This window comes from Phasianus colchicus, chromosome 4, assembly GCF_987193195.1.
Source record: "Phasianus colchicus chromosome 4, bPhaCol1.hap1.1, whole genome shotgun sequence".
Taxonomy (NCBI): domain Eukaryota; kingdom Metazoa; phylum Chordata; class Aves; order Galliformes; family Phasianidae; genus Phasianus; species Phasianus colchicus.
The window spans coordinates 30,783,622-30,798,911 of NC_143439.1; the positions used below are offsets into that span (position 1 = coordinate 30,783,622).

The 15,290-nt window shown below is 53.0% G+C and overlaps 1 protein-coding gene across 1 annotated transcript; it reads left to right on the forward strand.

Annotated features, from left to right (window-relative positions):
- Positions 1–10,082: 10,082 nt before the first annotated feature.
- DUSP4 (dual specificity phosphatase 4) lies at positions 10,083–14,396 on the forward strand. Its single transcript, XM_031596747.2, has 4 exons — positions 10,083–10,595; positions 13,148–13,284; positions 13,397–13,616; positions 13,925–14,396. Exons 1-4 carry the CDS (start codon positions 10,211–10,213, stop codon positions 14,308–14,310), a joined length of 1,128 nt encoding a protein of 375 aa, XP_031452607.1. The 5' UTR covers positions 10,083–10,210; the 3' UTR covers positions 14,311–14,396.
- Positions 14,397–15,290: the final 894 nt, after the last annotated feature.

The window sequence follows — 15,290 nt, forward strand, 5'->3', positions numbered from 1 at the left end:
GCCAAATATTGTAAGCATTTGTGGAGGAGTGCACCTTGGCCAGGGGATCCACCTCTTTGGATGGGAGCCAGGGTGCGGCTGACTCTGGCACAGTGGCAGCTGGGAGTGTTCATCCACAGCATGTGTCCATCCCAAGTAAAGCCCCTGCACCCTAAACACATCCCAAGTCCAGGAGATGGGCGCAGGCGTGATCCTTGCGAGGGTTCCTGCTTCTTGTGGGGTAGGACTGTCACACGTGGGACACGGGCACCTTGACATCCAGCCAGACCCTGCCAGCACTGGGCAGAGCAGCTGTGCCCAACCTCACCCCCTGTCTTGCCCGCAGAGCACAGATTAGTGCACAGGCTCCGGTAATTAGGGACATGTGCACTGAGAACATAAACAAGCCATTTCATCAGCACCCAGGCCGAGCCCTGCCATGATCAGATGCCCTGGAAGACATTTGCTAAGACCTGTGTCCTCCTTCTGCCATGTTTTGCAGATTACGGGCAGGAACCTCACTGCTCGTATGAGGTGTAGATTGCTCTCAGTGTCTGCTAGGCACTATAGAAAGCTGAATGGCAGCGTGGCTTTAAGGCTGCCCTGCTGTGGGGGGCTGGGAGCACATTTGGGGCACATGGCCAGTTGTGTACATGGAGTTCTGCAGCTGCCAGCATCCAGCTAGGGAAAGTTTTTAAGGATAACACCAAATTATTTCCATTCAGCACAAGTGAAGCTGGAAGTTGGGCTTGGGATGACCAGAACATTGCACTGTGTGGAAGTCCTGAGCCCTGTTTAAGGCTTGAACCTTTTGCAGTCAAATAAGCTGGGCTTACTGTTCCCAGAGAAAGATTCCCTGGGAGAGGGCTGCAGAGCAAAGCTGGGGGCTGCCATAGCTGAGCCCAACCCAGAGTACAGCAGGTCCCTGGGCCTACCTTGTGCCACAGACAGCCTGGGAAGGAGCTGAAGAGCAGACACCAAGTCCCGTGGGGCCTGATGATAGCTGGAGACATAGGAACAGCCCCTATCTTACTGGCTTGCAAAGGGAGGTGATGGAAAGGTGAGATTTGGCGGCAAGACAAGTCCCTCGTGACATCTTCTAAGATGCAGTGGCTGGGAAAATAGGAAGTGCATGCCTTGAACATGGAAAATTGAATTTGGATGGGCAGTTAACCGCTGGGAATTTTCCTTAGGCGATGGAAAAAAACTCATGCCACCACCACGCAGAAGCAGAGCAAGCATGAGTCTATTTATACTGCTGCCCAGGGCTGTTCCTGTGCCTAGGATGCCATTTATTCTTTCTGCCACTAATCTGTGCTCCCATTTTAATGACAGTTCAAAGCAGTGTTGCTCCTGGATTTGAAAAATGAGAGGCTCACACCGGACATGGCATTGAGGAGGTGAACAGCCAGCTGGTGGGCACAGACATCTCTGAGCGATGTTTCTCCTCCGGGCTGCACGAACGCCCTGACTCGTGATGGTACCTTTCTAAAGGCAGGAGCAGTGCAAATTAGGAGCAGCCTGCTGAAACCCATTAGTAGGAGTGCAGAATGAGTGGTCCCATCTGCTGTTTATTCCTTTCAACCTCCCCAGGGGGAAACCTAACTGCAGGGTAGCAGCTTTATAGCCCTGGACATAGGGCTCATCTCGGTGCTGCCGAGTGCAAACCTCCTCATCTGCACAGCTGCATGGAACTCAGGCAGCCCCTGGGACCTTCCCAATGCAGCCTGGGATGGTGTGGATGTGTCCTGGGGATGGATGGTCATTGCTTTCTGCCTTCAAGTGAAGCCCAGGGCTGAAAAGCTGCTCCTCTCTTTCTGGCTTATTTCACACAGGAGAAGCCCAAACTGTGGCAGCTCCATGGCTGTGCGTTTGTGCATCCTAGAAACAAAAGATCTGCAGTCAGCCCCGATGAGCCAAAAGTGGGTCAGGTGGAAATGCAGGAGACCAGTGACTCATCATTTGGTTGACTGGGCAATGTTGGGGGGAAAAATATTTTTCCGCCTATAGGAAACGTGTCCGCCTTTAGGAAACGGAGAACATTTCCAGCCCTTTCTTTCCTCTGACCCTTGTCCTAACATCTCATCCACCAACTAAATTATAATGCTAGAGACTCATCTTTAATGCTAAAGAACTGCAGTAACCAGATAGAGCACTGAAGGGCCCAAATATACCAGCAAAGCTCAAAACATCATTGAAGGATGGGTGGGTGGCTGCGCTCCAGCACATACACCTTTACATCATCACTGTGCTGGATATGCAACAGTGGCTTGGCCTGGAGGCTGTGGGACTGAGGAGAGGGCACTCCATCTGCCTTTGTGAATGGAAAAGGGGAGGGTGCAGAGCCAGGAGATTGCAGCAGCTCATTAATGATATGTGCTAATTGCACGGAGCAAGCAGCAGTATTCATGAAACTGGCCAGCCTTCCCTGCTGGGGCTTTGTTTCTTCCAGCCACAGCGACTGCCTCCTTTCCTCTGGCACCTGAGAACACAGCAAAAGGCTCCTGCTGAGCCATGGGTGATGCAAGCAAAAAAGGGACAAGGAGAGGTTTGCCTGGCAGAGGTATCAAACTGAGGCAGTGATGCTGTGGGAAGCAGCACTGCTGGGAAGTGAGGTAGCAGGAGGATGGATGCCTGTGGTTGTGAGATGAGGCTGAGCTGCACGCAGCGCTGACCCTGAGTGTTGGGATGGCAGGTTAAGGGCCGAGCCTGACGCGCTTCAAACGGATGCTGTGGTGAAGTGGCCTCCTCCTCTTCCCCCGCGTTGGCCCCAGGGCCCCTTCACTTATGGGGCAGCTTTCAGAGAAGGGGATGTGGCCACCACCCACTTCTTCCTTTCCAAGTGGGTAGGAAACAGCACGAATGCAAGACAAATTTCTCTTGAGTCGGAGAAGAGGAAATGGGCTAATACAAAGGCAAGCCGTGTGCCTTTGCTCACCATGCAGCAGCCACCAGTGGCACTGAGACGCGTGTGTGCCCAAAAATACTCTGAGCATGAATCAGCAGGACTGTCACAAAAATTGATGTGTACCACAAGTTCACGTGTATAACTATCAGCCTCAGTCCCTAATCCCACGAGACCCAGCCATGGGCACATACATGCACATCAGTGTTTGCTCTGTGTCCTGTTTGCAATTCCCTGGAGAGGAAGGATGTTCTGCCCTGACTGTTTCAGTGTTTCCAGGCTCCTCACCATCCCTTGTGATTTGTTTTATTCTAACAGGTTCACTCTAGGAAGTGCAGAAAAAAAGGGAGTGGTGCAAATGGACTCTTCCCTTATTACACGTTTATGATGGATGAGACAGGATAGGATGAAGTAGGACATCTCTGTTCCTAATGGGCAGGACAGGATAGGACGAGGTAGGATATTTCTGTGGTGCAGAGTGGGGTTCCCTCAGCCAACCATCAGCAAAGCGGGTAGGGAGCATGTATGACACAAGGAGGGAAAGGTGAGAAATGATCACAGCAGGTTTGACATGAATTGGAAAGCTCTGCTTCTTGCTGAGACCTTTGTGGATTTTCACAAGTGCACAGAGGCAGGTAAGCCTGCACCCATGTAAGGAAGCAAAAGCCCATCCTTGTAAACTATTTGATCTGCAAATATAGGGAGGGAAAGGCAGGCACATTTTCCCTCAGCCTCAGAAGTTCTGCAGGAATTAACAGTGTGGCCCTCAAATTTTGCAAGGCCAAACGAACACAACAAACAACTCTGCTGGAAATTTCCTTTCCCTCTTCAGTCTTTAATCCCAGGAAGAGTTTTGAGTGGAACTGAAACCAGTGTACCATGCAGGGACTGCTGTGGGTTGGAGTTCTCTCTCTGGCTTTGACGTTTGTGGGGATTGCAGGCACTCATCCCCAATTAACGAGGCTCCCTTTGTGTGCTGGTAACTTAGCTGAGTCCCTTGCTGCTGGGTAGATCATCTCCAAGTTTCTCTTCTTCAAAAAAAAACCTAAAACCCTGGGGTCATCATGATGCTGGCAGATGGGCTCCTGTGAGCCCCTATTTCTGCTGGGATAGTCTCAAAGTCACCTCTGAGAAAGTGTTGGGCCATGGTTTTCAAGCACCATTCCAAAGCAGCGCGTTTGGGGGTTGTGCTCTTGCACACCTTGCCCAGAGGACCCCCAGCAGAGGGCTGGTTGTTCCTCATTTTTTCCTTTTACTTCCTCTTCCCTGCTCTTTGTCACTGTTGCCCTGCCCTTTGGGGCCTCACTGTCTGCGTCCTTCCCCCTTCATGTTGCATTTTCCGATGTCATGGTGTTTCCTTGTGCTCAGCATCACTGCTCACCGCACCCTCCCTCAGCCACTGAGTAATGGTCACACCAAAGTTGCTGAAAGAAGTAGAAGAAATCTTTCATTTTCCAAAGAAAAACAAGAACAAAATCCAACCTGGGGAGAACAGCTTTCCAGTAGCTTCTCCCTCCTAAGAGGTGCGGGTGGAAGGGGATGTCTGGGGATTTTTCCTGCCCTACACCATGTTGCCTTGCACAGAAAGGTTTGGTGCAAGACTGGGGGAGCCTGGTGCCATGCAGCATCTGACCGAGGCTGCATGTGACTTTCATCTAGTATGGCTCAAATCACCATTCTGGGCGAGTCTGGCAATACACTGGGTCCAAAGCAGGCAGAGTATTCGTGCTGGCCTCTATCTGCCAGCTGTCGTGGCAAAACAGATGGCTGGGGCCGTGTCACTGGAGCTGTGCATTGGGGACATATGGCAGTGATGCTGAAAATAGGTGAGAACCCCCTCCTGGACTGATATTTGCAGCACATATGTGTCTGTGTGTGTACATAACTTGTCCCACACATATATGTTGCCTTATATAGCTAGAAAGCTTGAAATTAGATGGAAATGTTGCTAGAGCCTGTCTGTTCCTTCCTCTTTCCATCTGGAGGTGATCATTTTCCCTCTTCTCTCTTTATTACCAGCCACTGGTGGGCAAACAGCAGCCTATGAATGCTGAATACAAATCTGCATCCTTTGTGGGATAAAACCAACAGGCTTCAAGAAAACACAGTATTTCCCTAGATCAGTTGGGCAGCATTAATCTTTGCTCTTATCACTTAGTCTAGATCAATATCATCAGTGTCCCAAATAGAGCAGCAAGGTTTCTTTTTTTCCTATGTTTCTCTTTTCCTTTCTCCTCTCCTCTCCTCTCCTCTCCTCTCCTCTCCTCTCCTCTCCTCTCCTCTCCTCTCCTCTCCTCTCCTCTCCTCTCCTCTCCTCTCCTCTCCTCTCCTCTCCTCTCCTCTCCTCTCCTCTCCTCTCTCTAATAGCTGGAGGAACAGGAGTTTGAAGTGATTTGTCACTTCCAGGACAGAAACAAGGAGGAGCAGCAAGACAAGGAAGTGGCAAGTTCAAAGTGAACCCAAGGAAGTGGCTCTTGCCCAACGAAGCATTGGAACTTCTTGCTGCAGGATGCTGGGGAAGCTGAACATTTGCATGAGTTTAAAAAGCAGCTGGGCCTATTCATGGAGGAAAAATCTCTTACAGGCTATTAGAGATGAAAATCCTAGGACTGGCTGAGGAAGCCCTCAGGCACAAATGGCACAAGGCCGGAAGTTCACCCATGGTGCCTGCTGCTGGCTGCACTCACAGGCAGGTCATCAGTTTGGGTGGGCTTTTCACAGCCCTATAACATTGCTGGATTTCAAGTATCTCTTTAAGGCTCCCAGTGCTGTTCAACTGGCTGGGACACCTACTAAAGGCATCAGTTAGTAGAACATCTTGCTGGAACAGTGAAGTGTGACAGACCAAGGCTGTGAATCCCCCCTGGATTTGTAGGAGCTGAGAGCACTTGTGATGTGGGGAAGGAGTAAGGCACAGAGTACCACCAGAATCCCAGGGCCTTTCCTCTTGCATCTTATTTAATAATTCTGTTAGCCTTGTGCCTGCCGTCTTGGCCCCAGTGTGACACTGCCAGACACCAAACCCACTGCCTCTCAGGACAGCACAGAGGGCAGTCCCAGTTCTCAATGGCACGGAATGACATGTGTGGTCACTGCTGTTCCACAGCTCAGCTACAGACTGCTGTTATATGCATAGAAATTAGGGGAGGATTTGTCATTCATAGTCTGCCTGTGCGCCTGACATGATGTATAAATAGGTTATAGTCACACTTATATAACACTGTCTTATTCATGATCTTAAGCCCACGGGAAAAATGTCTCTTCCCTAACGCTTTCTTCTCAGCAAAAAGCATCATTCAAAGCCCAGCTTCAATCCTATCACAGAGGCACGATGCTTAATGAAACACTGAGAGGTTCCAGCAAGGCGTTTGTCTTTCAGTTTGCAAACAGCACTGTCCCCAAAGAAGGGATCCGCAGGGATCTGCATGCCTGTGATGAAACACTGCACTGGGGTCAGGGAGCTTTCTGCAGCAGCCCCCGGCTTCTCCACCACATGGGATGCACCGTGTGCTAAAGGCAAAATACCACAGGTTGGGTTAAATGCCTTCCTGACTTCCACCTGAATAACTCCCAAAGCTGATCCCTTGCACTGAGGAGGAGGACATCTGACTGCTGCCAGGCATTCACTCCCCTAGCTCTGCTGCGCTGCCAAATTCAGCAGCCAAAAATATGAGTTTAATCCCCACAGCAAGCACTTGGAATTTTGGGATTAAGATCCCTTGTGCTTGTTCTCTCCACCTCACTCATACATCTGTTTTATAACCCATGGTAACCTCTCAGCGCTGCAGTTGGACCCCCCAGCACCCCTTCACCAAAGAAAAAGCACAGGGGCTTGGGGAGGCAGACCCTCTCCCACCCAGCCCTAATTAACAGCCTGATCTAATCATCCAGAAGAAGCCATATCTTCTTCACACCCTGCTCCCGTTCACAGACCCTCCTGACATTCAGCTTGCATTTGCTCATTGCTTTGAGCTTCATGGACTTTGGCAGGAAGGGAGGAGGCAGCAGCAAAAGGCAGCAGGGAGAGAGGAAACCAAACCTGAAGCAGAAAATGGCCCGGGCCACTTTGCATCCAGCTCATTTGAGTGTGTCCTGCCCTGATCAGATTTGCATGGGCACAAACCAGCTGCAAACCCCACTGCTGTAAGAAGGGTTCCTTTGCTCTCAGCCATGAATGCTGCTTTGTCGATCTCCTCATCTATATCAGATCAGGAGCACAGTAATTCATCTCGTCTTTGCTTGATTTACAGTTGATTTCTCTGTGAATATAAACCCTCCATCAGCTATTGCAGGGCAAGCGTGAGGGTGCTTGTCCTTCCTGAGGTAATGTTTGCTGGAGTGGGGATTATAAACATCAGTATTGACAGAGAGCAGAGAAAGCAGACCTGGTGTTTTCCAAGTGCTGTCAGAGGTTTTAGGGCTATTACTTGGGGGCTGAGGCAACAAAGGTCATGGTACTTTGAGCAGCTCTTTGCAGCCAGTGTGGAGGAGAAGGGATAGGAGGAGGGGGGATGATTTGTGACATGCTTGCTGACATCTGCAGATCTGCGTTTCAATAAAAGCAGGGCCATGCAGCAGGCACGACCTGGGCTGGGCAAATCCACCCAGTGCCAGCACAGAGGGGTGCAAGTGGGGCTGCATGGTGACCTGTGCTCAGCTGCTCCCTCAGACCCTGGTTATCCCACAGGCAGCAAGGCTCAGGCAGCTCGGTGTTTTCGCAGCTGAGAGAGAGGAAAGCACTGGAAATGAGAATTATCCCCTCCTCCACCTCCTTGTCCAACCTTGCATCATTTTCCCTTTAGCCTCCCTAGACAGGTTCATTACAATTCCCCTCCATTAATATGCAAATATGCCCTAAAGAAAAAGAGTGTGTGGATTTATGAACATGACTCCATTAACTCTTCCACTGCTGCACTGCCCTTTGCTGACGGGAGGAAGATCTCCCCACCTGAAAAAGTTGCAGGAAAGAGAGATGCCCTGGAATGAGCCCAGCACAGTGCTGCATGAGGACCAAAGAGAGCTGAGACACGAGGCGTGAAGCAGCAGCCCAGGACCCCACTGGGTCAGGAGCCTGGGGAGAGCCATGGAGCCTGGGGCCACCTGGGGAATCACATCTCTGCATCTCTCTGAGCAGGAAAAGCGCTGAGAAAGCCAAACAAATCGGTATCAATTGGCTGGCAAATTTACAGCCTGCCTCTAATTTGTTTTTTGCTGGCATGGTGAGACAAGGTGTAAATTCCTCGTCCTTAATTCGAGGTACATATTGACATTTAATCATCCAAATATATGCCTCTTTGACAATCCATTTCCCTCGAGCCTCCTTCCACAATCTCTTCTGGCTGGGGCCCTGTAAAAGGTGATTCTTTGAATCTGCTGGGAAGGAAATGAAGGAATCCCTCCCCTTTTCCCTCTCCCCTCTCTCCTCTCCCTTCTCTTTTCTCCCTCCTCCCTCTTCCTTTTCTCTCTCCCCTCTTTTCCCCTCTCTCATTGTTTTCCAGCAGGGTATGTTTCAGTTTGCACCATATGGATGTCTTTTGCCAGGAATATGAGCTTTCACACTCCTCCAAGGTTGCAAAGTCAGGAAATGAAGCTGTGCGGACTTCCCCCCCCCCTTCCTCCCCCTTTCCTCAAGTCCTCCCTTCCCCTTTCCTCAGGTAATTGCATTCCTTCTCTTTCACTGTGCTTTCTGCCTCACAAGCTTTTCTGATGGTTCTTGCTTGTCCCACTGCAGTGCCTCCACAGACAAAGTTAATTAACTAGATTTCCTCTCAAGCTAATTGCAGCAAGGGAGATGCCTGAGACGTGGATCTCCATCAGACACCCATGCACGTGCACACATATCATTGCTCTGTTCTGAAACAGTACCTTCCATTGATGCTCATGTGAACATCCAGAGATGGGCAGATCCAATTCCCCCCTCCTGTGCCAATGCTCCCTTTCTCTCTCATCTCAGAGTTGGGCTCAGCTGCATGGAAAAAACCGGGACGTCGGGCTCTGGCTCCAAGGACATCTGCTCTGTGCCCTTAGTTAGGCAATGTTAGTATAAAGAAGAATGCTTGCTGAGGATTTGGTAGGAAGAGGTTTCTTCTTTCCATGTGTGTGATGCAGGTTGGAACAGAAGCAAACTGAGTTCCCATCCCTGCTCTATTAGATAGCAGGCTCCAGTGGGTTGGGGCAGCTTGCTGGAGAAGGGCTGACACAGCACCTGAGAGCCATGGGCGGGCACACACAGAGGGGGATACCTGGCAGAGGACACACTGTAAGTAAGAGGCAGCACCAGGCCATGGGGTTGGTACCAGTTTGAAGCTTCCAGCTTCCAACACGTGCAGTAGGCTAGGTTCATCCCAGGTAGGGATGCACAGCATGGTATCATCTGCCCTGCCCGAATAATAGTCACTGGCATGCAGAGGAGGAGCAGGCTGTTTCTGTCTGGGTGCTGCCCTCTATGGACTGGGGCAGATGGGCTTGGAGGAACTGCAGGCCCTTCACCTGGCTCACCCCATTTCTGAGGCACATGGGCATCTTCGGATGCCCTCTGGAGCAGACTGCCACGGCCTGGTAGTGTCTCCTTTCAGGAAGTGCCCTGACCATGGCTTGAAATTGGGTTTTGCAGCATTGCTCTGTGGGGTGAGCAGCCTCAAAGGGGTATTGTGAGCAAAATGGCCGTGCGATGCTTAGGAGGTCCCCTTAGCGTCACCTCAGGGCTGGAAATTTGCTTCTTTTTCCCTACAGTAGGGCTCCCCCCTAAGAGAAATGGATCCAGAGAGCCCTCACAGCTGTGCTTCCTGGACGGCTGCTATTTCACCGTCACTTTCTGACGGGGAGGGAAGCGCGCTGGCGGCAGAGCTGCGCTCAGGGGGAGCCCTCAGCGGGAACCGTGCCGAGAGCAACACGCGCTAAAGGACAAAGGGAGAAGGAGCACGAGCATGAGCGCGTGCCCTGAGGAGGCAGGTTGGTCGGTTTGTGTGTGCGCGTGTGTGCGCGCGTGCCACGTGAGAGTGACCCACCAAGGTGGGGGGGACCCACGGGGCGACCCCCCTCGCAAACCGGGGCCGCCTCCCGCTCGCAGCGCGGCTCCCCGCAACGCCCGCCCTCCCGCCGCCTTTCCCCATTCACAAAAACGCAGCGAAGATGGCGGGCCGGCGGCGAGCCCTTTTTTGTGAATGGAGGCGGTGACGTCGGCCGCGCCCGCGCGCCGCCTTCCCTCCATTCATTCCCGCGGCGCGAGCCGGAGGGGCGGGGCGGCGCGGCGGGGTAGTAAAGGTTGGGGCGGCGCGGGGCTGCGAGCGGCGGCCGGAGCGCGGAGCGGGGAAAGGCGGCCCCGCCATGGTGGCCCCGGAGGGGCTGCGGGAGATGGAGGGCAGCGCGCTGCGGCGTCTGGTGGGACGGGAGGAGGCGAGCGGCGGGCGCTGCCTGCTGCTGGACTGCCGGCCCTTCCTGGCGCACAGCGCCGGCCACATCCGCGGGGCTCTCAACGTGCGCTGCAACACCATCGTCAGGCGGCGGGCCAAGGGGGCCGTCAGCCTGGAGCAGATCCTGCCGGCCGAGGGCGAGGTGCGGGCGCGGCTGCGCGCCGGGCTCTACACCGCCGTGGTGCTGTACGACGAGCGCAGCCCACGCGCGGAGGCCCTGCGGGACGACAGCACCGTGGCCCTCGTGCTGCGCGCGCTCCGGCGCGACATGGCGCGCGCCGACATCCGGCTGCTGGCAGGTAAACGGGGAGGGGGGGGGGGAACGAGGGGATCGGCGCGGAGGGGGAGGCCGCCCCCTTCCAGCCGTGCGGCTCTGTCCCCGGGGCCAGACGGGCCCTTTGCGCGTCCCCTCGCCGTGGGGAAGGCTCCGGGAGGCCTCGGTGCTTCTGCGGCGAGAGTCGGTGCTGAGGGTCAGGGTGGGTGTTAGGAGAAATTCATTCTTCCGAGGAGCGGTGACGCGTTGGCACAGGCTGCCCAAGGAGGTGGTGCAGTCACCGTCCCTGGAGGTGTTCAAGAAATGTGGCGATGTGGCACTGAGGAACACGGTCATTGAGCATGGTGGGAATGGGCTGCGGGTTGGACTGGACGATCTTAGATGTCTTTCTAACCTTAATGATTCTATTCTTTCTTGCTCTTTGCGTGGGAGGCTGTGAGCAAACAGGGCTGCTGGGCTGGAGGATCCTTGCGATGTTCTGTAGAAGAAAGGTTTGATTCTGACTCCCTGAGAGCGAGTCTGTTTCATGGTTTACTCACAGCAGTGGTGAACGCATGTGCGCAGAGCAGCAAACCTTAGGAGGTTTTGATGGATGGAGCAAGAGCACAGTGAGGGCTCATTGGGAACTTGCTTTGGGTGTTCAACCGTGAGCTGTCGCTTTGCTGAGAGCTGAAAGCGCTTGGGAGGGTCCTGGGCAGCCTGACACAGTGAATGGCAGCCAGCCCCTGGCAGGGCATTTGAACTGGATGGGCTCTGAGATCCCTTGCAACTTAAGCCATTCTGTGGTTCTGTGATGTCCCTGTGGTTCTCAAGCAGGGTTGTTTGGGGTTAGTAATCCCTTATTTCTAAGAGTGAGATTTCAATTATTTTGAGGTATGGGCTCTTAGAGTCTCAGCCCTAACACTAGAAGCCTCCTGCTTGCTTCCCATAGAAATGCTGAAAAGTTCCAGCTTGCTCCAGTTTTGTAAGAGTCATATAAATCTGGCACTGTGTGTGTCCAAAGGTAAATTTACTGGGTAGCACTTTGCTAAACAGCCCTTCAGTCTGATGAGGAACACTGAAGAGAAATCTTCCCTGTTGGAAGGGTCACTTTGCCTTTCCCAGGAGGAAACTCATTTTTCCACATGAACCTGGGCAGCTTTCCCATCTTATAGAATCACAGAATGGCTTGGGTTGGAGGGGACCTTAAAGCTTCCAACCTGCTGCTGTAGGCTGGTTGCCTCCCACCAGCTCAGGCTACCTGGGACCCCATCCAGCCTGGCCCTGAGCACCTCCAGGGATGGGGCATCCACAGTTTGTGATGGTGTGATGACCATGAAGGTGGGATCAGGGAGATCAGAATGTCTAACCAGCGCGTCAGTGTTTTGGGTGTTCCTCCAAATTCAGCAAGCAGGACTGCAAAAGGCTTTCAGGTTCTGGAAATGCAACCTCTGCAAACTGACCTTTTTGTGTGAGAGAGGTGATGCACGTTTACTGGTGTATATGTTTTCCTGTGGAAGGGGCTGGAATCTTTCCTTGTGGAAGGGAAGAAAACCATAAAGGACGTTGAGATGGTGAATCAGTCTCCAGCTGCCGAGGGGCTCCTGAGGTGCTTTGTCAGATAAGCTTGCATCCACTTGAGAGCCAGAGTTCTCATTTCCATTGCTCTTGGGAACATTCAATCTTGTTCAGTGTCAACTTAGAGCTACAGCTGGTATAAGGAATGTGTCCTGCAGCGTGTGCTCTGCCAGGTTCAGGTTGGTGAGCAGCAGTCCTGCACTGGGATGAATCTTCAGCAGCTCTCCTGGGAGACAGGGCTCCATCTGGCTAGATTTGTGGCAATAGTGAAATCCCTGACTTCTGTTGGCTTTAAGGCTCTACATCAGCCAACAAGGATGTCAGTCTTGTTGATTTGATTTGAGTGAGGACAGGAAATTTGCCCGGAGGTGTTTATCTGCTGTCCTGGGAAGTCAACAGGTGGCAGCTCTGTTGGATCTTCCTCGTGGGGAGGCACAAGGTCACCTCCAATATCTCCTTGGCAGCTGCTCAAAACAGCGAGCAGCTCTTCCACAGGCACTCACCTCTCTGTTCAACCCACCCCGTGTCCTTGGGAGGCAGGGACAGCTCTCTGCAGAGTGTCTTTGCTGTGGGTTAACTTCTAGGGCCTCCTGCCTTTTGCCCTTTGGGCACTGGGATTGAGGGAATCTCTGCATTTTGTGTCTGAGAAAATAAAGAACTGAACAGTCCGTGGTGCAGGAAGGCATTGGAGTTGCAGGTCACTGGCAACAAACCCTCTCTCTATTGTCTTGGACTATAACCTTGGCCTCAGCCTTAGGTTTTGGCTGGCTATGTCCTAGAGCAGAGGCTTTGGGCAGCTAGAAGAATTGGAGAGCTGTGGCCCATGGGAATGGCCCAGCCCAGGAGCTCCCCACTTGCTGCCAGGAGCCTGGTTGCTCCCCTCAGGGCAGCAGGCTGCTCTCCATCCCTGTAGCATCATCTAGTGGCCAAGGGCACGTCGGAATACATTGGCTCCAGCTGTCCTGCAGCACTGTGAGCATGACTGTAACTGGAGACTCCTCCGGGCCTCTGTTCTTACAGGAGGTTACGAGCGTTTTGCCTCAGAGTATCCTGAATTCTGCGCTAAAACCAAGACCCTGAGCAGCGTTTCGCCCCCCAGCAGCACTGAGTCCCTGGATTTGGGCTTCAGTTCATGTGGGACACCCCTTCATGACCAGGTAGGTCCACTTTGCAACATGGCCTTCCTGCTGCCCCTCCTCAAGTCTTCCTTGGGCCTGTAAAGTTATCCAGTTCTGTGCTCATAATCTGTTTTTTCTCCATCAATCACAGGGTGGCCCTGTGGAAATCCTTCCCTTTCTCTACCTTGGCAGCGCCTACCATGCGGCACGGCGGGACATGCTGGATGCACTGGGCATCACAGCCCTGCTGAACGTTTCATCCGACTGCCCCAACCACTTTGAGGGGCACTACCAGTATAAGTGCATCCCCGTGGAAGACAACCACAAAGCTGACATAAGCTCCTGGTTCATGGAGGCAATTGAGTACATTGGTGAGTGCCCATTTGGAGAAGCTAGGCTGTAGTTTGCACACAGCTGGAGGAGGTCACGAGTTAGGTCCCAAGGCCTGTAGCTTTAGACTCCATCCCTGGAGGCGCTCAAGGCCAGGTCAGATGAGCCCTGGGCTGCCTGATGTGGGTGGCAACCAGCCCACGGCAGGGGGTTGGGCACAGGCAGACTCTGAGGTCCCTTCCAAGCCATGCGTGGGTGTGATGTCAGCCATCATCTGGCGGGTTGGCCAAGGGCTGGGCCTCCTTGGAAGGGTGAAGGTCTCACGTGCCACTCTCTATTGCCCCTCCAGACTCGGTGAAAGAGTGCTGTGGCCGAGTCCTTGTCCACTGCCAGGCCGGCATCTCCCGCTCAGCCACCATCTGCCTGGCCTACCTGATGATGAAGAAGCGCGTTAAGCTGGAAGAGGCCTTCGAGTTTGTCAAGCAGCGCCGGAGCATCATCTCTCCTAACTTCAGCTTCATGGGGCAGCTGCTGCAGTTCGAATCGCAGGTCTTGGCCACCTCGTGCGCAGTGGAAGCTGCCAGCCCCTCAGGGACACTGCGGGAGCGGGGCAAGACCACTTCTACCCCTACCTCCCAGTTTGTCTTCAGCTTCCCTGTCTCTGTTGGTGTCCATGCCACCCCCAGCAGCCTCCCATACCTGCACAGCCCCATCACCACGTCACCCAGCTGTTAGCTTGGGGCTAAGGCCAGCCAGGCAGGTAGCACACAGGGGCACAGAGCCCCAGGATGTTAAGCAATAGTGCCGGACACTGCCATTGACCCTGGACTCAATGTCTTTTTCGTAGAGCAATTTCTTACCTCATCTCGTACTTTTTTTTTTTGCTTTTTATGTTGTGAAAGCCACAAACCTCGATGTTGTCCAGGCTCTGTTTTAAGGGGGGGGGGAAATAGTGTACTGGGTTTCCTGAAGTGCCTGGTCTGCATCTCTTCCCATCTCTACTTTATTATCTTGTTTTTCAGGAAGAAAAAAAAAAACAAAAATCCCCCTCCCCTCCCATCCTGTTTCTGCCCCCAGTTCATTTGGGTGTTGACTTGGGTTGAAAAGGGAGTATAAGATATTTCTGTTGCACAGCACTTTCCCCCCTTTGCACAGAGGGACAACTGGTGAGTGCAGTAGGTGCTGCGTACCTGAGCCAGTCACAGTGACCAGCAATGCTGCAGCAGGGCTTCAGGGTGATTGCAGGGAGCTTCAGGTCAACTGCTGTGCTGGCAGCTGGGGGACAGCAGCCCCTGGCTGGGAGGCAGCATGGATGGAGAGATGCAATCCTAAGTGATGCTTTTGTGTGTGTGTGTGTGTATGTATATATGTACCTGTGTCTTTAAATCTCCCCAGTTGCCATAAAACTTGTGCCAAACCTCCTGTAGTTTAAAGAGAAAGAAGGGGTAAGGACAGCAATACAGGCTGCTGATTACTCTTGACCTGTTCCCTCCCTACGATCCTATAGCTGCTCTTCCCAAAGAAGCATGGTAGGACAGGGCTGGACTGTGATGTGGAGAGAAGCAGTAGGGGAAGAAGAGGTGCAGAGGTGTCCTCCATTTCACTTTCTGCACTCCAGGACCAGCATCTGCCACTACCTGGGCTCTGCAGAGCATTCACCCACCTGCACTGGGCTGCAAGGTCCCACACACCCAGGCACCTGCACTGCAGCCTTA